At 49.0% G+C, this 27,952-nt stretch overlaps 1 protein-coding gene across 9 annotated transcripts in view; it reads left to right on the top strand.

Annotated features, from left to right (window-relative positions):
• The first annotated feature begins 210 nt into the window (after positions 1 to 210).
• The window catches only part of LOC135398750 (cell adhesion molecule DSCAM-like), a 41,845-nt gene continuing 14,103 nt past the window's right edge, over positions 211 to 27,952 (top strand). Inside the window, exons 1-6 of one of the 9 annotated variants that reach the window (XM_064630176.1) lie at positions 211 to 395; positions 457 to 741; positions 24,832 to 24,951; positions 25,011 to 25,178; positions 25,233 to 25,377; positions 25,443 to 25,591. In XM_064630176.1, coding sequence (XP_064486246.1) covers positions 335 to 395; positions 457 to 741; positions 24,832 to 24,951; positions 25,011 to 25,178; positions 25,233 to 25,377; positions 25,443 to 25,591 — 928 coding nt within the window. In that variant the 5' untranslated portion in view covers positions 211 to 334. Of the gene's footprint in view, positions 396 to 456; positions 742 to 1,493; positions 1,668 to 1,724; positions 2,004 to 8,859; positions 8,987 to 9,049; positions 9,335 to 9,958; positions 10,060 to 10,120; positions 10,406 to 16,177; positions 16,305 to 16,369; positions 16,655 to 17,369; positions 17,631 to 19,390; positions 19,545 to 20,522; positions 20,808 to 21,278; positions 21,361 to 21,439; positions 21,725 to 23,069; positions 23,235 to 23,289; positions 23,575 to 24,831; positions 24,952 to 25,010; positions 25,179 to 25,232; positions 25,378 to 25,442; positions 25,592 to 27,952 lie in introns of those variants that run through there. The other 8 variants (XM_064630172.1, XM_064630170.1, XM_064630174.1 and 5 more) reach the window with 8 other exon arrangements.

Genomic DNA, 27,952 nt, shown 5'->3' with positions numbered 1-27,952 from the left:
CAACTAGACAAGACTACTTTGCATTAGTCCCAAGTTCTAGTTACGGATGGTACGCAACTTGACCTGTGCAACGTCTGTAACTCCGCCGCATATTACCTGTCGTTCAAACATTGTACTGGCAAAACATACAGCAAGTAGTTGTTCTATGTGTTCCTATGTGGCGCTGCTTGTCTGTGATCTTCCGGCTTTCGACGGGGTCCTGAACACACAACATTTTCAAATGGCCGCGGTCGGGATAGTTGTTTGAGCTGTCTCATATTAAGCCCCTTTGACGTGTCTGTGCATTTTTGATTCCACGGTCATCGCTGCCAATGGTGAGCCAGCCTGACTAACTATGGGAAACGTTGAAACTTTGCTCCTGCTAATAGGCTTAGGGCACATTACTGGCGCCGGGCGTAAGTAGAGTCGGTCCTTGTTCGAGAGCAAAATCCTTATGGCCGTATTTCCTGATTTCAGAGGCACCAAAGCTCCAGTCCTTTGCGTTTCCTCTGAACCCAGCTCTGAATACGAAGATAATTGTGTCTTGCGCTTCAGTAAAGGGAGATGACCCGCTTTCATTCTCCTGGTTCAAAGATGGACGTCCACTGGGCTCAGGACACAGAAGTGTGGTCAACATCGTCACTGGAAGCGTAGCCATGCTGACTATTCTCAATGTAGGCGCTCAAGACATTGGCAATTACACCTGTGTGGTGAAGAATTCGTACGGAACAGATCGTTACACAGCAGCGTTGCTCCTCACAGGTCAGTCTCTACTACCACATAAAGTCTCCTCATCTTGACGTCACACCTTTTTTGACAATCTTATAACTTTAATATTTAAGGCACCGCAAGTTATTTTCAAATGTCTGTCTAGCCGAATCTCCGATTGTAGAATTGTAATGGGTGGTCGTTCTGGTGGATGAACGAAAGTTTGCAGCCGGGAATGTTCCATTTGTCGAAGGATATCTTGCTCTGCCTGTCTGTCGGAATACTTGAGGCAAGCCACCTTTGCAATCCCTATTGTTAACGCTTTGGTTATGCACAATGTTATGGTAATAACGTTCATCGAGCTCGTTATGCTGGTATGGAAGCCAGTGCTTAGAGCTTGTTTTCACGGAATATAGACAGAGTCCAATATCACCACTAGGAGGCGTAAAAACAGACAAATTTTCTGACGAAGAGCACCTATCATAATGTGGACCGTATCATTTCCCTGAGCTTGAGGGTGTGCTAGGGACAGACACAAAACGCGGCTTCTGCGTGGTAAAAACTGAACGCAGAGAAAACTTGGTTTGTTTAGAGCGGGACGTGGGTTTGTATGACCTTGGAGTTTGGCTGCTTGTAGTGAGAGCTTTTGAGGTGGTCGTTTCTGCACAGAAAACACTCTTCAAGTATCTCTTTTCTTTGCCTTCTTTACCGACTTGGTCGGGCTACGCTCTGGCAACCTGAACTGAACTGTCCGTATTTCTCCAACTTGTTCCTATGTGGCGCTACTTGTCCGTGGTCTAACAGGGCGTCTACTGAGTTTGACAACAATCATTTGGTCTTCGTTTCTGAGTGATGCGTTGCAACACTTGAATAGTGCACTCCAGAAGACCCATATTTGACATCAACTATGTCCGTTTCCACACATACTCGAGTTGGAATGATTATCATGTTAAGCTTCATCCCTCTGTCCAAGACTGGCGGTAGGTCCCCCAATCGACACACATGCAATGGGAAATCCATGGCAACACTATTTTCAGAGCCACCAAAGCTCCAGTCCTTCAGTTTCCCTCCGAGCCCTGTGCTGAACACGAAGATTGCAGTATCCTGCTCCTCTGTGCAGGGGGACGAACCGCTCTCGTTCTCATGGTTCAAAAACGGTCATGTTCTGGACCACAAGACTTCCGTGAACATCGTCACAGGCACCATCGCGGTGCTTTCTATTCCACGCGTCAGTGCCAAGGACATCGGCAATTACACGTGCGTTGTCAAAAACGCCTTCGGCACGGACAGCTACACGGCACAGCTTCTGCTTACAGGTATATCTATGGCAGTTTACCATGCGAAATATGAGTGTCTTAACGAGTTATAAATGCTGATACAACACTAAACTACAACTTTCGTCTTGGTGGTATGAATGGGTATTCGCTTCCCCCTCTGATGGGAATATATGTCTGTAATGGGTTCCGCGTCAGAACAAGCAGTTGGTATACATTTCATTTCAATTTTATTTCATTTCATTTCATACTGAAATGAGGTTCAGGTACAAAAGGCAGGGCCTGACGTGATACCTCGGGCTTGAATCACACAATGACGAAAATGCTTTTGAACTTCCAACTACTTTCAGTTGTAACGGCTTCGTGGACTGACTCCTATTGTCCATGATTAAGTCTCGTTGTCTTGCGAGTGGATGAACGTGTAGGAATAATTGCCGCTAAATGCTGAATACTATCGGGATGTGTTCGTTCATTCGTGATGTATTAACCGATAGGAAGTATCTGCTGTTCTCCACCAATAATCGGCACCAGGGCAACGGGTTATAGAGTAGCCTCCTGGCAGTGGCGTAGCCAGACCTCCAGGGTAGGGGTGGTTTGGTACAACCCCCCCCCCCCCCCCCGCTAAACCTGGGTACGCCCACGCACTCATCGTTGTGCACACGGAGAGATGAGATATGAAAATACAGAATTTTTGAACGTTTAATAATGTGTTTACATATGGGGTGTATGACTGGTGAGGCCTCCTCACGAGATTTCAAGCAGCTGAAAAGCTCATAGTTTCAAGAGTATTCAACTATGCTGCTTAGATAGGCGCTGGTAACTGCAAGAAGTTTTCCAATCGTCAGGCTGCCCCCCCCCCCCCCCCATACATATTATCTTTCTTTTCGGATTTGCACGATCTGCGTGGGTCGGCCTGTGGCAGGTAAAGGATGCCTCCTGGACGGTTGGAAACTACGCTGTGCTGATATTACAAGCCCGCCACAACGTATTTTAATACCTTATATTCTACTCAGTCGGGTATTTTAAAGTGCCACTACGGACTCGAATATCGACATTTATTTTATTAGAGTCCTCGGCAAGCAAGAATCGCGGCGTGGTCTGTCTGTAGCCCTTGCGCGGCGCGCATGCGCGGTGAGTGGAGAGAGAAGGAAAAGAGGAGGCGGCGCGTGGAGAGCGCGACGCGGCGCGGAGCGCGGGCAACCAGCCAGCCCAGCAGTGCAGCTGTGGCGGTCCGCAGGTTCAAATGTGTCTGCGTGGGCGCGCCATGGGTTATGGGAGTTATGCGGAAGTGCGGCGAGGGAAAAAAAGCTACATGCGAGACGGCGGAGGAAGCCCGAGTGGCTGAGCATGTTCTCTTGCGTTAGCGTTGTGAAGTGTTGTGTTGCGTTTGTGAAGGGGTCTTTCAATTATCATCATCATCATCATCAGTTCCCAAAGGGTTTTCAAGTTTAGTGCTAACGCATTTCCGTCGGACCCACCAATGGATCGACCATGATTTTTTTTAGTCCATGACAAGAAGGTGCCTCAAAGATTCTACACGCAAAATATAAATCATGTTTGCGAACATCGCGCATTTCTATCAATTTTTGAAGTTCTGCTGAGCCTCCACAAGTTTCGATCACGGCAGGAGCAGGTGACATAATGTGTCGCTCATAAATTGCAGCGATGTTACGTTCTGGAGATAACTCTTGTCTCCTAACAACGACGGGGGTGTCTCCCTTCCGTGCGATCCCATCTCACGTCTCCGCGGCGCAAGATGGCCAACTCGGCGACGATTGATGGATTGGAGTGGCTGGGAAGCACGCTCAGAAGACGCGAAGGGCAACCATGTTGCCAGGTGAGAGCGGTGCGCTCCATCGGAGCATAACCTGACGTCACGGATTCCAAAAACAAAAATTAATTTTCTCAAAGTTTCGCGTTACGGAGAGAGAAAATATTTTGCAGGAATGTAAATGAGACAAGATTTCAGTAACAGAACTTTGGTATGATTCTGAAGACACGATCGAGGTTTACTGCGTAGTGGCAATTCAATACCCTGTATGGTGTCATCTTCGTCCAGGTCACGGTGGTCCAGGTGCGCATGTTCTTCCAAGATCCGCAGCATGTTACATGTCGCATACCCTGCGTATGACGGTGACGTGTGGTTTTTCTGTAAAGGGTCGCCCGATCATCTAATTGGGCTTTGTCCGCGACAGCGAAGGCGTCCGCGGTTGCTGTGACCTCATCGGCCATCAGTTTGGGTTGCGCTTTTTCATAGGGGCCGTTTTGCGAGAGCAGTAGCTGTGGACCTCAATGGACTTGATGGATCGCTGTACTGAACCGACTCTAAGCTCGTCTGCGTTAGCCTTACGAACTGTGACGCACTGACTAGACTACCCATGTCAACAAGTACTTCGACTCCTTTAACGTCCGGGCGAGCTGTCATGAAATATTAGCATTCGCTGGCCCTTCTGCCGTGACCACGTTTTGTGCCAGGAGCTCTCTTCCGAAGGTGCTGTACTTGACCTCTGCCGGTTTGAGGGCCTTCGAGAAAAACGCTATGGGGCACCAGACGTCATCGATTTTCTGCTGGAGAACAGCGCCGTCTGCAACTCCTGAGGCGTCGACCATTAGGACTGTTGGGGCTTCGTGCTGAGGGTGGTGAAGGAGTGTCGCGTGAGAAAGACTGGCCTTGATACCCTGGAAAGCCTGGCGGGCTGGTTCGGTCCACGTCAGAGTACGCGCACCGTGGTGGGCGCCGCATAGGAGTTCTTCCAGCGGGCGTAGTGTGTGGGCGCAGTGCGGAATAAAACGTCTATAAAAATTGATGAGCCCGAGGAAACGTCTGGCGGAAAGATTGGGGCTCCGGGTATTTCACGATCGCTTCGACCTTGGCGGGAAGAGGCGCGATGCCGTCACTCGAGACCATGTGGCCGAGGAATTCCAGCGACGATTGCCCGAACTCGCATTTCTGTATGTTCATGACAATACCGTGGTCTGCCAGACGGGTGAAAACGAGACGCAAGTGCGCGAGATGCTCTTCCAGAGACGAGCTGGCAACCAAGATGTCGTCGATGTACGCAAAGGTAAAATGAAGGCCGCGAAGGACGCTGTCTATAAATCTTTGAAACGTTTGAGCAGCGTTCCGCAATCCAAATGGCATACGATGAAATTCAAAAAGACCAAATGGGGTGGTGATAGCCGTCTTAGGGATGTCTTCTGATGCAACGGGAATTTGATGATATGCCTTCATTAGATCTATCTTGGAAAAGAACTTCTTCCCGTGCAGATTTGCGGCAAAGTCGTGGAGTCTGGGCAGAGGATATCGGTCTGGCACAGTAGCTAGGTTGAGTGCGCGGTAGTCGCCACATGGTCTCCAGTCGCCTGTCTTCTTGGGGACCATGTGGAGCGCTGAAGACCAACTACTCGAAGAAGGGCGAGCGATGCCGATTGAGAGCATATGCTCGAATTCCTGCTTGGCGATGCACAGCTTCTCCGGAGGCAACGGCCGTGTCTTCGCTGAAACAGGCGGTCCCGTGGTTTGAATATAGTGGACCACGTCGTGCTGCACGGGTCGCGTCCAGTCCGGAGAGCGCGTGAGGGAGGGGAATTGGTCAAGCAGCTCGGTGAAGGGAGACGTTAGGTGGGCTAAAGCCGAGCCAAACAGCGGCAAACGAGGAGAAGCAGGTATCGCTGCAACGGCGAGAGACGTGGTAGAGTCGCGGAGGAGGCGGCGAGAAACGTCCACAGTCAGTCGAAAGTGATGCAGGAAGTCTGCCCCAAGAATGGCGTCCTTAACTGCTGCCACAAGGAAAACCCAGCGAAAGGATCGCCGGAGGCCCAGATTTAGCGAAAGGGACTTCTGTTGGTAGACAGGTATGCCAGTGTGATTGACTGCCAGCAGGTGAAACAGGGGTTTCCGAAAACGGTCAGCAGGGGAGGCTGGCAAAACGCTGACGTCAGCTCCCGTATCGACGAGGAAACGTATCCTGGATTGCCGGTCTTGGACGTAGAAGAGGCGACTTTCTGTAAACTGTGGAGCAACGGAGGTCGCCATCAGCGTTGCCCGGCCGCGTTTTCCGGCCATGCGCAAGGCTTCCGGCACTTGCGAGCCGCATCGCCAAAGGTCTCATGATACCAGCAGAATCCAGAGCTGTTGGAATCGTCGCGAACTGGTGAGGCACTGCGGCGACGTGAGCGGCTAGAGGAACGTGGCCGTTGGCGTCTTCGTCTGGGAGCGCGGCGAGACAGGGCAGAAACCATACTGGAGAGGTTTCGTACTTCGGCGCGAAGCTCCTCGATTTGCTGCTGACTCGAAAATGAAGGGAGAGGCGCGGAGGGAGCCTGCTGAGAAAGGGCAGAAACAGCTGCGACGGAAGGGCCCGTGACCTCCATGATTTTGTCAGCGTGCTGTGCGAGCTCGGAAAGGGAAAGGCTTGAAGCTGTGGTCAAAATCATTTGAACTTGCGGCGGCAAGCGTTGCATGAAGAGTTCGCGTAGCAGCGAATCGTCGAACGTTGCTGCACGGTCACCAATCAGAGCTTTCATGGCCCTCAGTAGCTGGGAAGGCCGCCGATCGCCTAACTCCTCGGCTGTGAGCAGTTGTTGCAGCCGCTTGCACTCAGACGCCGTCGTACGTTGGAGAATAGCGTCTTTGAGCTGGTCGTAGGGGCTGTCAGCCTGTGGGCTGGATAGAACGTCGCCTACCTCCAAGGCGATGTCTGGAGGCAGAACAGCGACAATGTGTCGGTACTGCGTCGCCTGAGTTGTAATACCTGCCAGCTGAAATTGTGCTTCGGCTTGCAAAAACCAGATCTTCGGGTTGAAGGTCCAGAAAGGGGGAAGCCGCACGGCGACGTGTGCCACGGGTGGTACAGAGGAAGAGCTGGCCATACCAGGAGGTGGAAGGGTAGCGGAAGGCTGATCAGAAGGCGGGCTCGTGCCGAACATCGGCGGGTGTTCCGGGTCACCAAATATGTAGGAGCCCGAGAGGGATGAAGTGAACGGCCCGAGTGACAACAACAACTGGTTTATTGGACACGATCGCTTAAGTTGCTCAAGGTCGCGCGCTCAGCGCTATCTTCCTCATTGTCGCTGCTGACGATATGCTACAAACATTAGAAACTAGGACTTGATGTGTCCTATGAATACCTCTATGAAAGGAGAACTGTAGGAGAGAATGTGAGAGTAAATGCATGTCCAGCCAATTAAGGCCGCCAGGCAAGTCGTCGGAAACCGGATGCCAGCGTGGTCGAATTTGTAAAGGCGCTCAGCTGGTAATCGAGAGATACGTGGTTCAAATCCCGCCGGCTTTTTCGACGATCGCCATTTTTCTACTGTTGATGTGCACTAGTTCCTTCAATAGTTCAAGACAACGAAGGAGCTCCTGTGCATTAGTAAAGTCACGCACACTTACTGATTAAACTGCGTTTTCGTCTTTGAGGTCAGTGATAATGTACTCGATGCAAGGGCATTCGTCCGTTCCGCATCTTCGGGCCTTGGAGAGTTCTTCGCAAAAGTAAATCTCTGTGGTTTCGTTCCGTTTTCTTTTTTCGGGCCTCCATTTCCCGTAGTAGCTGTTGAAAACTTCCGCTTGGTTGAAAGGAGTTTGCTCTTCCACTCTACCCATCTATACTGCATCGTTGTGAGTCCATCATACCAGCTTCTCGCGACTCCCTCTAACTTGGAAGGCGAAAAGCAAGAAGCGTGTTTGTCGTTCCAGCCGTAAGCCGCCAACGAGTCCGTCTACCTTGTTGATTCACGCTTCCACCGTCGGCTGAGCGTCCGTGGCAGGGCCATATATCGGTACAAGGTTTGCGCTCGCCGAAGCCAGGACCCGACTGGTGATGACTCAGCGCTGGCAAAAGTATCGTCGCGGTGGCGATTCTTCCACAGCCTGTCGAACCCCGTCCATGGCCTGTATAACCGCCGCTTGCACCGCGGCTTGCATAAGCCAGCGGGACCAGCACTAACATAGTTCTCGTGTCCGATGCCCATCGTCCCGCCATGAAACCCGCTTGACGGTGTTGTCCGCTTCCTGTTCTCCATCCATGTGGATGCTAACCACTTGTACGTTGTTGGCCAGCGCCTGGGTTTGGTCAATGGCAGGTGTTAGCCAAACGTAACTCGAACGATGGACGGGATGCGTGCAGAACGCACGCGCTCCGTCCATCGTTCGCGTTACTTGAGCATACTTTGCTGTCCAACTAATCAGAACCTACGTTGTACTAGTGACAACTGCACGAGATCTAGGAAACTATACCTGCGTGCACGCACGGACAGTGTGTAGGCGCCCTTTTTAATAGCAAGAACAAGAACAAATAAGTGATAATGATGGCTTGTAATGCAGGCCACAGAACTGTTATGTCATTGCAGATTTAAGAATGTTATTTGGAAATGAATCTCTTGTGGAATCATTTATAAGCATGCTGTTCAATCACGATGACACGAAACACGTGGTTTGAAACTAAATGTGTCCTCGTAAATGATGGAGATGTGACTCGGAGATTGCCGAGCTTTGAGATAGCAGGATTGCTGCGCTATTTCCTTCATAGTGACCGATCGTTCACCCTTTGCAAATTTCTGGGGCTTCGATCTCTTCTGGAAATTTCTAACGACAACGGGCCCTACTCAGTCAGACGGGACAGAGGCCAGTTGCCGTCGCCAGTATCTCTGTATGTCTTCATATTGCCCCAAGGTGTTTTACCTTAATTTTGAGATGCTGTACTGTGATAGCGTTCCTGCACAGTGACAGGAACGCGTGCTCACTGTGAAAATATGCAGGGAGAAATGCTGAAAGAGGTACTCCCAAATGAAATTCCCTCCAGTATTCGTGTCGAGAATGGCGTTCGAATACGGTTCGTTTGAGTGCAACCTCAGAGGTGGCGTTACTTGTCCGCAAACGCTTAGAGCGCCCGTGCATTGTGTTTACACGATGGCAGCCAGTAGTGGCGTTAGTACCAGCTCTCGAGTTTATAAGTGTGTCATATACTTAACGCTGGCAACTTCGACTTTGGTCACTTCTCCAGGCCGAGTTAAAGCATCAGGTATGGTTCCTTTAGTCCAGTCCCGATCCCGAAAAATGACGATGTATTCTTTTGACATTGCAGAAGAGCCTAAACTGCAGCCATTTTTCTTCCCGAAAGATCATCCTCAAATGGAGACTCTTGTCGTGTCATGTATAGCCATGAAAGGAGCCAAGCCCCTGACGTTCTCGTGGTATAAAGATGGTCGACCTGTGATGGCTGGCCACAGAGCAATCCCCAAAACACTAACGGATAATTTGTCAACCTTGACTATCCTCAAAGTGACTGCAGAAGACAACGGCAACTACACGTGTGTCGTCTCCAACAGTGCCGGAAGTGACCGCTTTACGGCTCACCTGCTAGTTACAGGTTGGATACTGGTTATTGCTTTTAACAATAATTTGAAAATTTGTAGCTTTGCGAGGCGAGACCATGGGCGACGCCGCAGTCATATGACCTTGAGCGAAGCCGAAGTAGTCGATCTGTGGATTAATTTTGCCCACGGCGTTCTATAACGTGCGCTGAAATCTCAACACGTCGTACGCTGTATTTAACGTCCCTTGCGGAAGACGGCGTGTCAAACTAACTTGTACCCTGTCCCCAAGTTGCTGGCTTTCTCGGCCGGTTTGGAAGCCGCAACCTTGGGATCAGTAGACGAACACGTTACCAACTGAGCCGCTGACGCCGGTGGTTATTGCTTTTGCTCGGCTGAATTGAGTCCCAAATGTGGAACACAAAGGAAGAAGGAATTCTTGGGTATCCGACGACATTTCCCTCGAGTTCATGGAATGACAAAACGATCACATCACGACAATGTCCTGTTTCATTACCAAGGCACCGACCTCTACCTTTTGCGGTTTGAACTGCTTTCTTCCGGCGCCACAACAAAGATTGTACTGTCGCTACGGACCGCCACTATGTGGCGCAAGATGTCCGTTTTCGATGCCAGAATTTCGGATGCACTAAGGAGTACCGCATTCCACGCTTACTGTCCGAAGGGTTTCTTCACATATCATATCGTACAAGAGTTATGAGGTTTGCACTGTTCGCGGTAACATGGATTTTTTTCTTATTTATGCTAACTGCTGCTGATGGTAAGTTAACGTTTCGTTACGGGTTATTCGTTTTGCACATTCGCTTATCCGGATTTTACAGAGCTTCCGAAGATACAGCCTTTTATGTTTCCAAAAGACCACCCTCTAGGGAAAAAAATAATGGTCCCATGCATCGCCACGGAAGGCACGGAACCGTTCCTTTTTTCTTGGTACAGAGACGGTCACCTCCTGCAATCTGGCCCCAGGATCACCGTTGCAACGTTCGACGGAAACTTCGCGACATTAACGATACCGTACGTGAATGCCCAAGACATTGGAAACTACACTTGTGTGGTCAGAAACAAGGCGGGGAGCGACAGCTTCACCTCAGCGCTTGTAGTCACTGGTCAGTCCCCTACTAACTTTGGTCTAAGTAAGCATGCATCTGTAAAGCGCGACTATTGTGCAAGTGTGGTGAAATGACGAGGTACTGGCAAAACGATGTAGATGGGTAGAAATCCAGCGAACCGGTAGAGATGTAGGAAGCCCCACCTCCTACATCCTATTATTTATTATCCCGCGGACCGTGGCGACAAGCGGTGCCGTGCAGCTCCATGAAATAGGCGGGGAATGACGCCTTGACCGGCTGCTCTATTACTCTACGTCATAGCGCTTCTTCTCATATCCGCTTCCATTCTGAGTACATCGCCGCGCCGCATCCCAGCGTTCGCCGCGTCCCTGTTAACAGTGTCGACATGAGGACGGGAAGCTACGCACTTCCGTTGCGTGCTCGGTACTACGTCATACCGAGATTGGGCGAATAGGAGGCAAGCGAAGAGTGAAAGCTCCTCCTCCTATTCAAAGTGCCATAGCTCCGTGACACGGGAGAGCTGAGTGAAGGGTTTCGACTGAGATGTTAGGCACCCGTAAACCTACATTTCAACCATGATTTCGTGTAATATTCGGGATTGGATTCACAACCCCTGTTGCCATGGCATTCACCCGACGATCGTTCCAAAAGTATCCCCTGTTCGTTAGTGGGGCACCGCTTTGGTCTCATTGCAAGTACCCAGGCGTGACATTACATAGAGGCATGACGTGGCCCCGGCACGTGAAGACAGTCTATATAGTCACCAAGACAAGCGATTTTGTTAGTGCTCTACGTTGCATTGCTTGATCGTCGTGGGGTCTTCATGCGTTGACCTACGTCACGTGCGCACAGCGTTGATTCTGGGCACATTGCGTTGTACCCTACCTATTCTACACGTCCCCAGCGTATCCGGAGAGCGCGAGCTTCTCTATATTCAGGCCCTAAGCCTCCGCGTCGGTTTGGGAGTTCCTAGAACGACAGGGTCCTACCCTGTCCAGGCAGAGGCGCGCAGAGGAACGCCATCAGCAGGCGTCCTACGGAATGTGGAAACACTCCGGATTTATGCGCGGTACCTCACGCAGAACCCTTACCATTACCTTCGGTTCATCGATATCGACTGTCTGGACTCTGGCTTTGGCAGCGCTGTTGACCGCGTGAAAGTGTGCCTCCCGACCACAGCATCAGTGCGTTCCTATGCCCCGCCTATGTGGATTCTTCGCAGGCCTCCTGTAGGGGACCACATTCCTGGTCTTCAAAAGAACAACAGCAACAACCTATTGCTCTCTATTGCAATCTATACCTCTCGCTATTGCTCATCAACTTATGCTGGAGCACCTCAGCTCATCTTACCATCAACGATTTCCATTGTACACATATGGATCAGTGTCTCGAAGCGGATCAACAGCAGCCATCTACATCCCACATGAAAACCTAGTGGCGCAGAAACTTCACTACAAAACGTCATCTACTGAATCGGAGCTCTTCACCGTACTGACCGCGTTGAACCACAGCGCAGGGCCAGCGCCTGGAGCGTGGACTGCGTTCACGGACAGTAAGGCGGCGCTAGAGGTTTTCACAAATTATTGAACCAGAACAGTCGGCCAACCTGGTTTGTCTGACCTTGGAATTTCGCTGCTTGTAATGCGGAGCTTTTGAGCTCGTCATTTCTGCACAGAAAGCACTCTTCAAGTAGATGTTTCCTTTCGTATCGTTTTTTACGGACTTCGTCTCTCTACGCTCTGGCAACCTGAAGTGAACTGCAGTATTTCTTCAACCTGTTCCTATGTGGCGCTACTAGTCTGTGGTCTAACACGCTGTCTCCTAGGGAGCATATAGGACAATCATCATTTGGGCTGTGTTTCTGAGTGGTGCGTTGCAAGTCTTCTGTAGTGCACTCCAGAAGACCATCCAAGGTCAGACATCAACTATGTGCGTTTCCACAAATACGCGAGTTGGAATGATTATCATATTAGGATTGCTCCCTTTCACCAAGGCTGGCGGTAGGTTCTTCAATCGACACACGTGCAACTGGAAATCCATGACAGCATTATTTCAGAGCCACCAAAGCTTCAGTTCTTCAGTTTTCCTCCGAACCCTGTGCCGAATACGAAGATTGCAGTATCCTGCTCGTCTGTGCAGGGCGACGAACCCCTCACATTCTCGTGGTTCAAGAACGGTCATGTTTTGGACAACAAGGCTTCTGTGAACGTCGTCACAGGAACCGTCGCGGTACTTACTATTCCACGCCTCAGTGCCCAGGACATCGGCAATTACACGTGCGTTGTCAAAAACGCCTTCGGCACGGACAGCTACACGGCACAGCTCCTTCTTACAGGTATACGTAACGCATTTTGCCATACGAAATATGATTGTCTTAACGAGTTATAAATGTTGATAAGCTACAACTTTCGTCTTAGTGGTATGAATGGATATTCGCTTCCCCCTCTGATGCGAAGGTATGTGTGTAATTGTTCCGCGTCAGAACAAGCAGTTGGTATACATCGCGCTTAAATCACACTATGGCGAAAATGCTTTTGAACTTCCAAGGGCATATGTCTCGCTGCCTTGCGAGTGGATGGACCCGTCGGAATCATTGTCACTGAATACTGTCGGGTTGTGTTCGTTCACTCACGATGTGTTAAGCGATAAGAGGTTCTCCTGCCTCGAAGATCCAAGCATCAGAACCACGCGTTAGGGTAACCTACTGGACGGTTTCCAAAAAAACGTTGTGTTGGCATTACAAGTCCGCCACAGCGTATTTTAATACCCTGTATTTTACCCTGGTATTTTAATACCCTGTAGTGTGTCACCTTCCTCCAGGTGCGCATGTCCTTCCAAGGTCCGCAGCATGTTTCCTGTCGCATCTCCTGCGCATGACGGTGACGTGTGGTTAGTCTCTAAAGGGTTGCCCGATTAGCAATGGGACTACTTGGCTTTGTCCGGGACGACGTCCACGTCTACCGTTGCTGTGGCCGTATCTGCCTTCAGTTTGAGTCGCGCTTTGCCTATAGGGATTATTTTACCAGAGCTGTAGCCGTAGATCGCAAATGGACTTGGCAGATCGCTGCAGTGAACCGACTCTGAGCTCGTCTGCGTTCTCCTTACGAAGCGTGACGCACTGACTGATGGTTATGTCAACAAGTGCCTCGACCGAGGTACCGTTCTTGCGAACTGTCATGAAATACTTGACATGATAGAACGCACAGAAGATACAGACGGACACGGACGGCATTCACAGGACATGTGTGTCTTCTGTGCGTTCAATCATATCAGGTTTTAACCAACTTGTTCTACACCTTCTACAGCTGTCATAAAATACTTGGCGTTCGCTGACCCTCCTTCCGTGACCACGTTTTGTGCGAACACAGCCGCAGACTTGTCCGTTGTCGAACCCTTGCCTTTGTCTTGACGACAGTCTTTTGTCTCACGCAGTGTTCGTTTGCACTTTTCGCAGAGGGATTTCCTTTGCGGCCTGGGAAGTGCGCGGCTATCCATATTCGGAGCAACTGAAGCAGAAGTGTTCTCCTATTCGTTGAACTTTGGCTTTCCTTTTCCTTTAGATGGCCCTGTTTGACCGGCGCCTGTTTCGCACTCTTACTTGACGATGAGTGTCGTCGTCCACGGTGCGCGAACGCTTGACGACGTCCACTACTTCGCCCAATAGTTTCAGACAACGAAGGAGCTCCTGGGCATTAGTAAATTAGTTTTCATCTTTGAGGCCAGTGATAATGCACTGGATGTAAGCGGGATCGTCGAGCCCGCATCATTGGGCCTTGGTAGGTTTTTCGTAAAAGTAAATTGGTATGGTTTCGTCTGTCATGAGTGAGTGTCAAGAGATAGTGCGGGTACGTGGGTCAGCGGCATCGATACGTGCATAAAGACGGCAGAGAACATGATAGATCCTCGCGAAGATATTCGGCGGCAGACGTGAAGAATCTTGGACTGGACAAGGCTGCTACCACCGGACATCTTTAACATCGCACGCTTCAGATCTTTTGGCCTTCAGATATTTTCCAGGCATCCTTTCAACCGCTGGACCCTACTGCTTCAAGCCTTGGTGGTCCAACTTCAAGTCTGCATTCTATCCATCTCCGCAGTGCCCGAATTCCGCTGGATAATGACGCGAGTCCATCTACATGGAATTCGTTTCACCACTCTCGATGCCCATCGTGCCGCGATGAAACCCGCTTGACGGTGTTGTCGGCGCCCTGTTTTCCATCCATGCGGCTGCTGACGACTTCATAAGAGTGTGAAGGCGGGGTAGTTGGTAAATCAACATGACACAACCAAAGCAGCAATATACCCAGACAAACAGAAGGACGTTGTCACGTTTACGCATCGCCAGAACGCGTATTTTTAGGTAGAAAAGAGCCCTAAAAGGACGCGCACCGCATTTCCCCACTGCAGAGAAATGTGTGAAAAGTGACATGTGACGTTACACGTCATGTTGCGTGCAAAACCAATGGAAATTCATAGACGCTGGCCACTGCTATGGTAGCATGGGTTCCCTTCGTCGAATGGAATGCTAACGTTTCTTCAATGTGCGACGTGCGCTGTGTGCACAGCGCGTCAGCCGCGTGCTGGCTCGGGTTTGCTTTGGCAACGTGGTGTTCAGCAAACTGTTTCTGAATCGCGCCACACAATTTGAAGTACGCACAGCCGGCGTTTCCAGCGTTCAAGAGACACGCGGCAGTCTGCGTTCACGAGAAAAAAAATGATGAAACGAACAAAGAGATTGAACGTCACCGACCTGACTATGGTGAACCATAACCTCACTTATTGCGCGCATGCCTCTCTTCCTCCGTCGTGTTCCGCTGGCTTTGCCCCAAGGGAATCGCTGGGTCAAAAGCAATTGCTCATTGGAGCAATGTCTTTGTCTGTGTATCGCTCGTAAGTCATGTTCTGCGCTGTCATTGACATTTTCCCATTGATTTTGAGATCCAGAAGAAAGTTCTTCATTGTCAGCGTTATTGTTGCTTTTTGTACTTATGTATCAGACTCTGTGATCACAAAATAAGGCTACAACATTTTGTTTATGGTTGCTCCAAAGTTACAGTCCTTTGGATTTCCGTAGGATTGTTCATTGAAGACGAAGGTCGTGGTACACTGCACCGCCATCGCTTGCGACGAGCCCTTGCAATTGTCCTGGTTTAAGGATGGCAATGCTATTTGCTCAAACGCTAAAACTCATATGAGAAGACTTTCAGAAAATGTGGCTACATCGACAATCTTCGAAGCAACTGCACGAGATCAAGGAAACTATACCTGTGTCCTTTGTAGTAGCAGGTCAGAGAACTGTTATGCCACATTGCAGACATATGAATGCTATCTCTAAATGGACCTCTTGTAGGATCATTTATAAGCACACTGTTCAGTCACAACGACACAAAACACGTAGTTTGAAACCGAATGTGTCCTACCAAATGGTGGAGATATGACATATGATTGTCGAGCTTTCAGGTAGAAGGATTGCTGAGCGATTTTCTTCATAGTGACCGACAGTTCACCCTTTCTAACTTCTGGGGTCGCGATCTCTTCTGGAAATTTATAACGACAACGGGTCCTATTCACTGAGATGGGCCAACGGTGTTTCGTCTTAAATTTGGTATGTTGCAGTATGATAGCGTTAGTGCACAGTGACAGAAACGTGTACTCACTGTGACAATATGGAGGGATAAATGCTGAAAGAGGTACTCCTAAATGAAATTCCCTCCAGTATTCGTGTCGAGAATGGCGTTCGAAGACGGTTCGTTTGAGTGCAACCTCAGAGGTGGCGTTACTTGTCCGCAAACGCTTAGAGCGCCCGTGCATTGTGCTTACACGATGGCAGCCAGTAGTGGTGTTAATACCAGCTCTCGAATTTATAGGTGCGTGATATACTTAACGGTGGCAACTTCGACTTTGATTATTTCTCCAGACCTAGTTAAAGCATCAGGTATGGTTCCTTTAGTCCAGTCCCGATCCCGAAAGGAATGACGACGCATTCTTTTGACATTGCAGAAGAGCCTAAACTGCAGCCATTTTCCTTCCCGAAAGATCATCCTCAAATGGAGTCTCTTGTCGTGTCTTGTTTTGCGATGAAAGGAGCCAGGCCCCTGACGTTCTCCTGGTACAAAGATGGGCGTCCTCTGATGGCGGGCAACAGAGCAATCCCAAAAACACTAACGGATAATTTGTCAACCTTGACTATCCTTAAAGTGACTGCAGAAGACAACGGCAACTACACGTGTGTCGTCTCCAACGGTGCCGGAAGTGACCGCTTTACTTCTCACCTCTTAGTTACAGGTTGGATACCGGTTATTGCTTTTAGTTATAATAATTCGTGGCTTTGGGTCGCAGGACAACTACGGCCATGAGTGACGCGGCTGTAATTCGTCTGTGGACTAATTTTGCGCACCTGGGGGGGGGGGGGTCTTTAGCGAGCACAGCACGTATAGTGTTTAACGTCCCTTGCGGAAGTCTGCGTGTCAAAGCAGCTTGTACCCTGCTACCAAGTTGCTGGAGTTCTCTGCCGGGTTCGAGCCCACAGCCTATGGGGTCAGTTGGCGAACGCGCCACAAACTGAGCCACTGACGCTGGTGGTTATTCCTTTTGTATGACTGAATTCGGTTCATTGAATGACAAACGATCACATCTTGACAGTGTCGTGTTTCATTTCCAAGGCAACGACGCTATTTCGTGCGGTTTGAACTGCTTTCTTCTGCCGCCACAACATGGACTTGTGCTGTCGCTACAGACTGCCACTGTGTGGCGCTAGATGTCTGTTTTCGATTCCAAAGTTTCGGCTTCACTAAGGAGTACCGCATTCGACGCTTACTGTCCAGAAAGCGTCTTCACATATCGTATCGTACAAGAGTTATGAGGTTTGCACAGTTCGCGACAACCTGGATTTTTCTCATCCTAACTGCTGCTGATGGTAAGTTAACATTTCGTTACAGCCATTCGTTTTACAAATTCGCGTATCCGGATTTTACAGAGCTTCCGAAGATACAGCCTTTTATGTTTCCAAAAGACCACCCTCTAGGGAAAAAAATAATGGTCCCATGCATCGCCACGGAAGGCACGGAACCGTTCCTCTTTTCTTGGTACAGAGATGGTCACCTCCTGGAATCCGGCCCAAGGATCACCGTGGCAACGTTCGATGGAAACTTCGCGACATTAACGATACCGTATATGAATGCCCAAGACATTGGAAACTACACTTGTGTGGTCAGAAACGAGGCGGGGAGCGACAGCTTCACCTCAGCGCTTGTAGTCACTGGTCAGTCCCCCACACTAACTTTTGCGTAAGCAAGCTTGCATATGTAAAACACGACTATAACGACGAAATGACACGACGAAAATGATGAGGAAGCGGAAAAAATGATGGAACGTCTCGAATACCTGTTGCCAAGCCAAACCTAACTGAATGCCTAGCATGACGCCTAGGTGACGTCCAAGCATTTACTTTATGGGTGTATAGGTAACTGAGGTACCTTTTCTGGGTCTTCTGGTGTCCCTTCAAATCCGCGTAAGCAGTCGTCGGGGGAGTACCGCTTGCGGTGCTGTTCCGGAAAGATGTTTCTTAAACCTAGCTGAAATTATGCCTTCTGCGTGAGAAGAACGTTTCAGGAGCGATGCGGTTCTATAGAGCATGGTGCCAAAAACCTGTGATTTTTAAATTTTAGAACGGTGACATTTACATTGGATTTTAAGAACGAGATGGAGCTTAACCCATTTTCCTTCTGTTTTCCAGTGAGCACCCTTGTTACGACCTGCTGAGAACGCCTTGGACCAGCCTTAAACCCCAAGTGTCCCAGACGGCTTCCGGAACTGCCTCCAAGGGCTGGTATACATGATGATGGTGTTCACGCCTCTCTTTGTCTGAGGTCGTTAAGGTGCCCAGTATGTAATGCTTGCACCAGACACTAATCTGAGGACGGGAAATCCACGAAATCTGCCTGCGCAACCGTTTCATATTCCTAAGCTGTCTTTGGATAGAGAGTGCACGCCTATCACATCAGCAACCGCGTCCGAGTTCCACTACGTTGCATCTTGCTCACCTCACGGTCTATGGTCGATCTACAGCGGCTCCAAAAGTCATAGGATCAGATTACAGGAACACGTCATGGTATCTTACGTGTGCACACTTTGCCAATCGCACTGGCACATGACATCCAGCTTCAGTGGGTCCCTGACCACTATCGTGGTCAAGCTGACACGAAGATCGGGGTCCGGACATACACTACTAAAGGTGACGCAGAGAGAACCATTGGTGCCCTCGTGAAAAGTCTACGCTAGAGCTGGCAAAGAAGCATTTCACATACCTCTCTTGTGCAGTTGACCCTGAGCGTCTGCATCGAATGCCACCAGGAATGCCTCGGCAACTTGCGTCGGTAGGCAATAGGCTGTGCCCTAGTGTTCCCTACTGCGACATTCTCCTGGAATGCTGCACTCGGAAACGCACTCGGCGCTCTGGCACTTGTAAACCCTCGGCCAACTGCACCGAATGCGAGATGGCAGAGGACGCTGAACATCTCATTTAAGAAGTAATCATTGCAGTGCGCCAGAACGAGCACAGGAGGGCTCCTACTAAAGTCCGCTTCAGGTGCTTCGTCATGGCAACAGTCCTAGTGGGTGCACGTCAAGGCCTGTATAGCAACATCAGCCAACAAAGCTTTCAGCGAAAGAGCGACATTGGAGCTGAGTCTGTTGGTCGAGTTCTTCCTTCTTGGAATTGTTACAAAAGAGAAGGTTGGTTGCATGAACATGATGTGTTCAGCGTGAACTCTCGACTGATCTTTGTGACTTTTGCATGAATCTTTATCTGAAATGGTGATCAATGCACTTCAACCGCCTGGTTGATGTATTGTCGCACATAGCTGACCACAGTTGGGCATTTGATCACGCAAATCTTGTACGTTGTACCTTGACAAATATTATTAAGCTCAAAGTCCCCCATCAGTTCCGTTTCTTGCCACTAGATGTACGCAGAATTTGCCTCTATTTCATTTCAGTGTAGCTACGTGGCGCTAGCAGTCCACAGCATTCAGAAGTGACGGCTATGGATCGTTGTCGCACGGCGATTCAGTAAGGGCTAAAATGCAATTGAAGAGGCGTCCCGCGTTTGGTCCTCCAACACTGACTCCTGTGTGGCTCATGTATTCGATGCTGACGTCGACCCTTGCTGTGGTTGGTAAGCAACAAAATGCTCATTACCAGTTTTTCACACAAACTACATTGGGCCCCATGGTGGCCACTTTGAACGATAATTAGCAACTTTTCCCCCCAACTATTATTTAGAATGTAGCATCTAAATGCATGCTAATAACCAGCCGAACTACGATGCGTTCATTGTAGCTAGGGTTCCGTGGTCTCTGAGTTTCTTGTCGTTTACTATTTTACGATCGTGTTAACATACGGAATTAGGGGGGGGGGGGAGATGAAGGATGTGAATCGACACAAAAAGAATGGGTAGCTGACTTGCAAATGCGCTCACTGTCATGTAGCACAGCTTGCAAAGAACGACATCTATATCACGGTCACCTGGCAACATGAACATTAATCCGGATATTCCTTGCCGCCAGTTAGCTTTCGCTTGGTTCCCACCTACCGCCTGCGATGCAACAACAAGCTGTCCTCTCATGTAGAAAAATTGTTTCATCTCTACTCCCAATTGTCTACTTTGAGGAAGATGTGAAGCATAATTCTGAGACAAACGTGAAAGGAAAACCTAGGCGCTGGACGTTTTGCAAGTAGACATGGGAAGTGGCCGGAATAATCTGAAAATTCCCTCATGTCACTAAATAAGGTACCCAATCCAGAGACTCCAATGCTGACGTGCCTCTAGGCAAAGGTAGACTTCACTCGTATTACGCCGGAATGCTTCGTGCATTGTTTACTGAAGGACAATATGAATTTGTGTCAATAGGGCCACCATTCCTTAGCGCTGCCAACCCGCGATGCAAGTCAATTTTAACACCAGGGGAAACTAACCCCGTCAATGAGTTCTCGGTTACTGAAATCCCCCGAAGCGGTTTTCGGAAACATCCGAATTGCTTTAAATTTTATCGACGTATGTTTTTCTGTTTGTTTATTCGTTTGCTTGCGGATAAATATGAAAAAAAAACCCTTATTATATCCCAGATATTTGACAGAGTGCTTACTTTTCCAGATGTTCCGAAGCTCCAGCCATTCGCTTTCCCCACGCAAGATGGGCTGAAAAGGAAAGTAGTAGTTTCATGCGTTGCCGTGGAAGGTAGTGAACCTTTGCGGTTCCACTGGTTCAAAGACGGCCATTCCTTAGTGCAAAATAGCCGGGCGGCGGCCCAAATGCTCTCAGGTACCATTTCCATGCTGACCATCACAGGAGTAGGTGCTGAAGACCTTGGCAATTACACATGTACCGTCTCAAACAGCGCCGGAACAGACAGCGTTACTGCGCCCTTTCTGGTATCAGGTTAGTTACGTACTCTGTTGTTGTGGTCATGTTGCTATGAGAAGACGCTAATAAAAGAGATGTGCTCAGTGATATCAGCAAAGAGAGCATCACCTTTGGTGGAAAGAGAGAACCTTCAGGAGCCTTGGCTCGGATATGCTCCACCAGCAGGCTTCTTTCGGAATTAAGGCAAGCGTACCATAAGAACGCTTTTCGAAGTCATGATCTTGAGGCTACTGTTTTTTTTTTGTCCAAATGGTAATGCAATGGCATTATTGAAATCTTTGCGGCCTCTGTGCGCTGTTTGGCGGACCTTTATGGTATCACAAACTTAATCAAGTTAGGCCCGACAGTGAACTTGGTGCCGCAGAATTTAGGACACATAGCGATGTCTTTGCAAACCACTTCGCGTTTGATGCTTGGGCATTCCGACATGTGGCGCTACTTGCCCGTCTGTGTGAATGGTATTAAGTAGACCGTATCTGCGAGCGCTTTACCGCAACAAAGATGGCGCCAACAGACGGCCTCTTCTTGACAGTCCTTATCTGGAGTAGCGTTACAGGTGATGCTGCAGGTAATGTGTTATCGCTCATCTAACCATTCAGTACATCGCATACTACCTGGCTCTTAGAAAATTCAAACCACTGTTCCAGATCCCCCGAAACTGTTACCCTTTCTGTTTCCAAAGGATCACCCACTGAACGAGAAAATTGTGGTATCTTGCATCGCACTGAAAGGTGCTCTCCCACTAGTCTTCACATGGTACAAGGGCAATCAAGAAATACGGAATCGTGGACGAACTTCAACGGCGATGATTACAGACACCATATCCACGCTTACAATATCCAGAGTTACTGCGGAAGACATAGCCAACTACACGTGCGTTTCGTCCAATGCTGCTGGTTCCGACCGATTTACTTCCGAGCTTCTGGTACAAGGTCAGTCTTGTCACCCAAAGACTTGCCACTTGACGGCTACGTGCATTCGAATGACGGGCGCCTTGCATTTGCGTATTCGTGCATGTAACGCGAATTGAGGAAACACGAGTCATAAAATTGTTCTGCTTCTGAATATGATTGATTAGTGCAGCATGGAAACTCTATGAGAGTTGCTTGACAGCCCGCGGAGTTTCTCAGCGAAAGCGATTCTGTCCGCATTCCGTCTCCTATACGCTCACATGACGTCATACCAGCAAAAGGATCGTCTTGTTTTTGCTACCATGCGTACACTTTGCACAACACTAAGCATTTGACGGATGTTAGTGAGTGAGTGAACAATAATAATAGCGGCTCCGGTGGTATAGTGCACCTCGATGCACCACCTACCTTACGCCGTCCTAATGACTCTTTCAAAGATTCCAACTTGCAACGGCACATTGCGCGCCTCGTGACATTCAAGTATACTTGAATGTCACACAACGTGCCGCACAGACGATTCCTCCCGTTGGTGCCTCGCTATACTGTCCACGGTGAACTGGGCCTATTTCAATTGTTGGCATCTCCTGAATACTAATAGATGCCTGAGTGCGTTCACGTGACTAATTTTAGCTGACACACAACGATGAATCGGGTAGACTTACCTTGCTTCAATGGTTCGTCTTACAGTTTCCTAGAATAACCGATGATGTCAACTAAGACAGATCCTCTTCTGACCTGCTGCACGGTGCCTGTCCTTCACGTAGCAAAGGTGACGTGTAATTGAATCAGTAGAGGTATAATTTAAAAATAGAAATATCTATTCGATAGCCTGAGCCCTCAATATTCTTAAGTCTCAGTTTTCTCCTCAATTGCGCCCAGAGCTATTTAGAAAATTGAAATCGAAAATTACGGGCAACACTGTGTCAAAGTATGCACCAACTGCGCATTGCTCGTCAAGTACGGCAGCAAAAGTACATTGCACGCCGACGACACTGGGTCTAAAACTGAAATAAGTTGAATAGTGTCGGCTACGTAGCCATCAGGAGCAGCAGCTCAGTCGGGAACACAGATCACTGATGCATGACCAATTCGACGTTACTTCCTACCAGATGTCGCGCGGAGCCATTTTATCGCAATTTGGCTAGCAAATTAAAAGTATTATCGAACAGGCTGTTAACTTACGCCGTCAACATGGACTGCTGCCTTTACTCTACCTCAAACTGTCACTGTGCGTGTGCTCACATGGCCACTTGTCTTCGCAGGCTGGTTGTCGTAGTTCTAGGCGATCCTTTAAAATACAAATTGGTTTACTTTTAGCTCCTCCACAATATTGATATATACTCGGGTGGTCATGGCGTTGCGTTCAGGGCTATGGACGCACTGCGATTTTATTCTACGCGCCCATCTGGTGTCTCGGAAACTCGGTATGTGGCGCTAGACGTCCGGCGAGGAATAAACGGTGGCATCCTTACAAGAAGCATGGCGCTTGCATTATTGCTATGTGCAATTCTCCCAATCAACGCTGCGTCAGGTGTGTTTCCTAGCAGGGACGCTGGGTATATCAGACGAACAAAGTTCTCTTTCAGAGGCACCCAAGCTGTCGCCATTCCTATTCGCGAAAGACCAGCAACTGAACGAAAGGGCAGTCGTCTCTTGCATTGCCATAAAGGGGTCACAACCCCTAAACTTCAAGTGGTACAAGGATGGAGGCCTGCTACGTACTCATGGTGGAATATCAGCAACGATGCTTTCCGATAGCGTGTCCATGCTGAGCATTGAACATGTTACTGCTCAAGACATTGCCAACTACACGTGCGTCGCTACGAACGGTGTAGGATCGGACCGGTTTACGTCTGAGTTGGTGGTACAAGGTTAGTTTGGAGCAACGCAACTACACGGCATTGCCGCAGCAAAAGTTATAATCCTGCTAACAGAGTAAAGTAATTGCTGAAAGCTACGTTTCAAACAGTTTGATATGGAAATCGACAGTGTTGTTTTTGATTGAGTGCTCTAAAGTTGTAGTGACTGAGAGACCATTCGTCGGAAGCAGTTACTCTTCTTGTTAACGGGCATTACTTGGAACCGTCGTGTGCGCCGTATTGCTGTTTGACAGTGGCTTTCCTGCACTACATAACTTCCAACTCTAGAAGCCTCGTCCGATTTATCGAGGGTGACATCTCCAATATGCCTCGTTGTGCGAAAATTGAGTTCCATTCGGAAGTGATTTGATGTGACTTTCCGTCCATTCATTTAAGAAATTGAATTTCTGAAATAATCTGACCATAAACACCAAGAGCATGCACGTTTCTGTAGCCGCTAGTAGCTGCTTTACAAACAGTGCCATGTTTCATCGAGCGCAAATTATCTGTATTAATGCGGGCGAATCGCGATATTTTGTGCTCACTACCACCATAGCTAGCCAAGGTACGCTTTGACTCTGAATGTTTGATATTTGTCAAACGAGGGACACCACCTAGGCCTACGGGTTCGCCCCACCGCAGATATTCAGTTTTGCCTGCACCAAGATGGCGCGAGGAACATCTGTCGTACTTGTTGACCACATGAGGTAAGCGCTACTTTTGGTCATTTACATATGTGTTTTCCGTTAACAATCGTGTCTTATTGTTGCAGATGCTGTCCAGCTACAAGACATCACGGGAAACGTTTGTTCCTCGTATGGCACGCAAGGGTCCAGTTGACATGTATGCTAAAAAGGGGGCGCCAAATTACAACTTTGAATGGAATAAAGCTTAACGTTATCAAAGAAAACATGGCTTTACTCGGCATTGAAAATGTCTCACGTTATCGACAGTGACGACGCAACCAACGTCCGTGATCTGTCGCGGGCCAGCGCGTGAGCACCGTAGCATCGTAGTGGCGCTCATTGCAAAAGCACCCGCTCGGTTACGATGCTGCCGTGCACGCGCGCTGCCAGGGACCCGCCCCTGGTCCTTCAGGCCTTTGACGTCAGCTTTTTTTTCTTCTTCTTGTTCTTCATTGCGTGTTTGTATTCGTCAAATGCTCGTACTATGACAGCAGATGCGTGACAAATGAAAGCTGCGCTCTTTTATCCACGCACACGATATTTATGTCTCGTATTGTTCTCAACAACATTGTTGGTCTCGCAGCCGCTCCGGTTTGGCTTTCGGAACCCAAAGACACCGACGCTGTCCAAGGTGGTCATCTGGTGCTTTCATGCGACGCTGCCGGCTTTCCCAAACCGAGGGTGACGTGGAAGATGCAGATAGGTAAAAACTTTCTTATTTCTTACACACCTCCTTCCAAGTCACACGAATAATGCGTATAGGTAGCAGCGACCTTATCACATTACATCCCGTGGGCAGAAGAAAGATTTACGACAATGGAACGCTTGTTATTGAGAGTGTGGAATCCGACGACGGCGGTATCTACCAGTGTGACGTCAGCAACGGCGTAGAACCACCGCTGTCAAAGGCAGTCAAGGTGGCTGTTCACGGTGAGAATCTACCGCTTTGTACCAACAATCTCATAACTAATGTATGTGACACAGTTCCGCCTCGCATCAGCAAGTCATCTCCTGAAGTGTCAGTAAAAAGAGGAGATATCGCGAAAATTGCCTGTGACGTCACTGGCCAGCATCCGCTGGTGGTTACGTGGGAGAAGGACAACGCGGTGCTGCTGCCTTCCGTCGACAGGTACAGGTTCCTTCCTTTTTCTTTTTTTCCTCATGTCTTACTAAAAAAGCAATGACTGGTGGCAGGTACGAGACCCACGAAGAAATCACATCGACGGGCCTCATCTCAGTTCTCGTGATCCACAACAGCGTCAGGAAAGACGCCACTAATTACGTCTGTGTTGCCAAGAATGACTTCGGCCAAACGAGCCACGCGTACAGACTCATCGTGCTAGGTACACTCAGTCAGTTTCTTCTTGGACACACAAATCGCAAGCAAGCAATACAGTCACACCGGCGATATGATACCTTATAGAAGCATGCATGCCGCCCTAGTGAACCTTAAATATGGATAATGAGAATTTATAGACGCAGCGTAGATAACACCCAACAACATTCAGGAAGGCAAAGGGGAGCCCGTCCTTCGTATATTGCAGAAGGGTAACGCGGTCCGCCCCCACTGGGCCATGTCTTTGAATGCGCGCGGCCTATAAAACGGTCGTCGGGGCAGTATCAGTACTTGCGGTGCTGTTCCCGGGAAGATTTTTTCCTAAAACAACATGCACAAGCACAAGATCGGTTCCCTACTAGATGGCAATTCACATAAGCCAGTGGTTCCCAAACTGTGGGTCGCGGCCCCCAGGGAGGGCGCGACATGTACCGAGGGGGCAAGAAGCGAGCCACTGATTCTTTAAAAAAAAAGCCACGCCGTGCCCGCTATTGTGTGTTGCCATAAAGCCCGTGGCAGCAGACCCAGAGGTCTCTCACAAACGCGTGCCGTGTACGCGACGCTTTGGATGCATCACACAGCCTCTCTTTCACGCCTGATTTCACTTGTGCATGAGGGCCAAAATCTATTTCGTGAGAACAGCGCTTACTATCTCACTGAAGGACTCCCACTAAACTGCCACTAAAGGCCACAGCGTCTGCGTCTATCGCGGCATACACGAATGCCCCGCGTACACGGCGCACCACGCAGTCGTAGAGCATGGCGCAGAGCCGTGTGATACAGCTGAAGACTTCGGTTATACTAAAGCACATATCTCGGCTCTCAAGCTTCAGTTTGAGAAGTACTTCCCGCAGATCCAGTTCAAAAGACATGACTGGATCAGGGATCCATTTGGCACGATTTCTCTTCCCGAGGGCTTTAGTACAGCAGACGAATTGGACATTGTTGGACAGCAGTTCATGGACCTGAATTCAGATCGAAGTTTAAGGTTGCGGTTTCCGTGATAACCACTTCCGGAATCTTGGGCAGGTTTGTCCACGGAATACACGCTAATGACGCGAAAAGCCGTGAAAATATTGCTTCCGTTTGCGACAACGTACTTACGCGACCTTCGATTCTCCGCTGTGGCGACACTCAAAACAAAGTACAGCAGGTCACGGCTTAAGATCGAGCCTGGACTGAGGGTTGCGGTGCAAACACCGTCCTCATTTCGAGAAACTATGCTAAAAAAAGAAGAAGAAGAAAAAAAAAACAGGCTCACTCCAACCACTAGGGAGAGGTAGCTATGCTTTCATGTCCGTGGGCTCCTGCGGTTTTGCAAGACTTTTTGGCCCAGAGAACTTGCTCTGAATGTAGCTCCAATAAAATGTCATTGTATCGGTTTGTCTAACCTTCTAGCGCAGAGATCGGACGACGTACGGCATCGTGACGAGGGAAACGGGGAGGTGGGTTCGCGACGAGGTTGTCTATATGTTTTTGGGCCGCGGGGCTGCGAAGTTTGGGAACCGCACTGAAAGCATTACGTCTTGTTCCACCCTACAGTAGGCAATCCAAAAGGGCTTTAGGATGAGAGCACATTTGTTAACACGCACTGGCATAGACTGTGCCTTGGAATAGGGCCTAACCGTCGCAGAGTAGTAGTGTTCCTGGAAATTTGTTCTTAAATCCATCAACTTCGGGTGAGGTTTTCTCCAGTATGTAGGTTAGAGTTGCGGTACGTGTAAAGGAGTCTACTTCCATAGGTAGGTACCATACTTGATGACAACACGCACAACTTGTCCCAGTTGGAGTGAACTGTTTTCACTGCGCTCATCCGGGGGATAAAATTAATATTCTCCTCTGCACGCTGTGTTGCACTCGGCCATCGTGTCATTATTTTCACTTTGGCAACTGCCTGCAATGAATGCCATCACGGCATTGATTGCCTGGTTCCAGTTTAATTATAGATAAATGGTGGTTCCACAATTGGCACACCAGAGTACAACAGCTCTATTCTGAATGTAACGTAACTTGTATTTGACTGTAACATGGGACAAAATTGCATTAAAACGCTAGCTACTATACACGCGTGACGTGTTCAGGCACGGAAACCACTAGTTATTCGAAGAATCCTATCTTCAAGCTTGTGTGCGGTACCTACATATTTGTGAAGAGGGCAACCGTACCGTTACCCATCTCTACGAGATACTCACTCAGCCCGACATTCCGGCCGATGAAGTGGAGGTTGAGTGGAGTACCTTGGCGCAAGCAGGCCGCACTGGAGGACCTAACTGCCAAATTCTAACACTGACCGTCTGCGACAAATATGACGATGAGACAGAAGCGATCTTGGAGCAGGGGCAGCAGCTCGAAACGGTCATTGCCCGAA

This window comes from Ornithodoros turicata, chromosome 6 (assembly GCF_037126465.1).
Source record: "Ornithodoros turicata isolate Travis chromosome 6, ASM3712646v1, whole genome shotgun sequence".
NCBI lineage: Eukaryota > Metazoa > Arthropoda > Arachnida > Ixodida > Argasidae > Ornithodoros > Ornithodoros turicata.
Note: the sequence above shows the minus strand (reverse complement) of the source record. Positions and strands in the feature narration are given on the sequence as shown.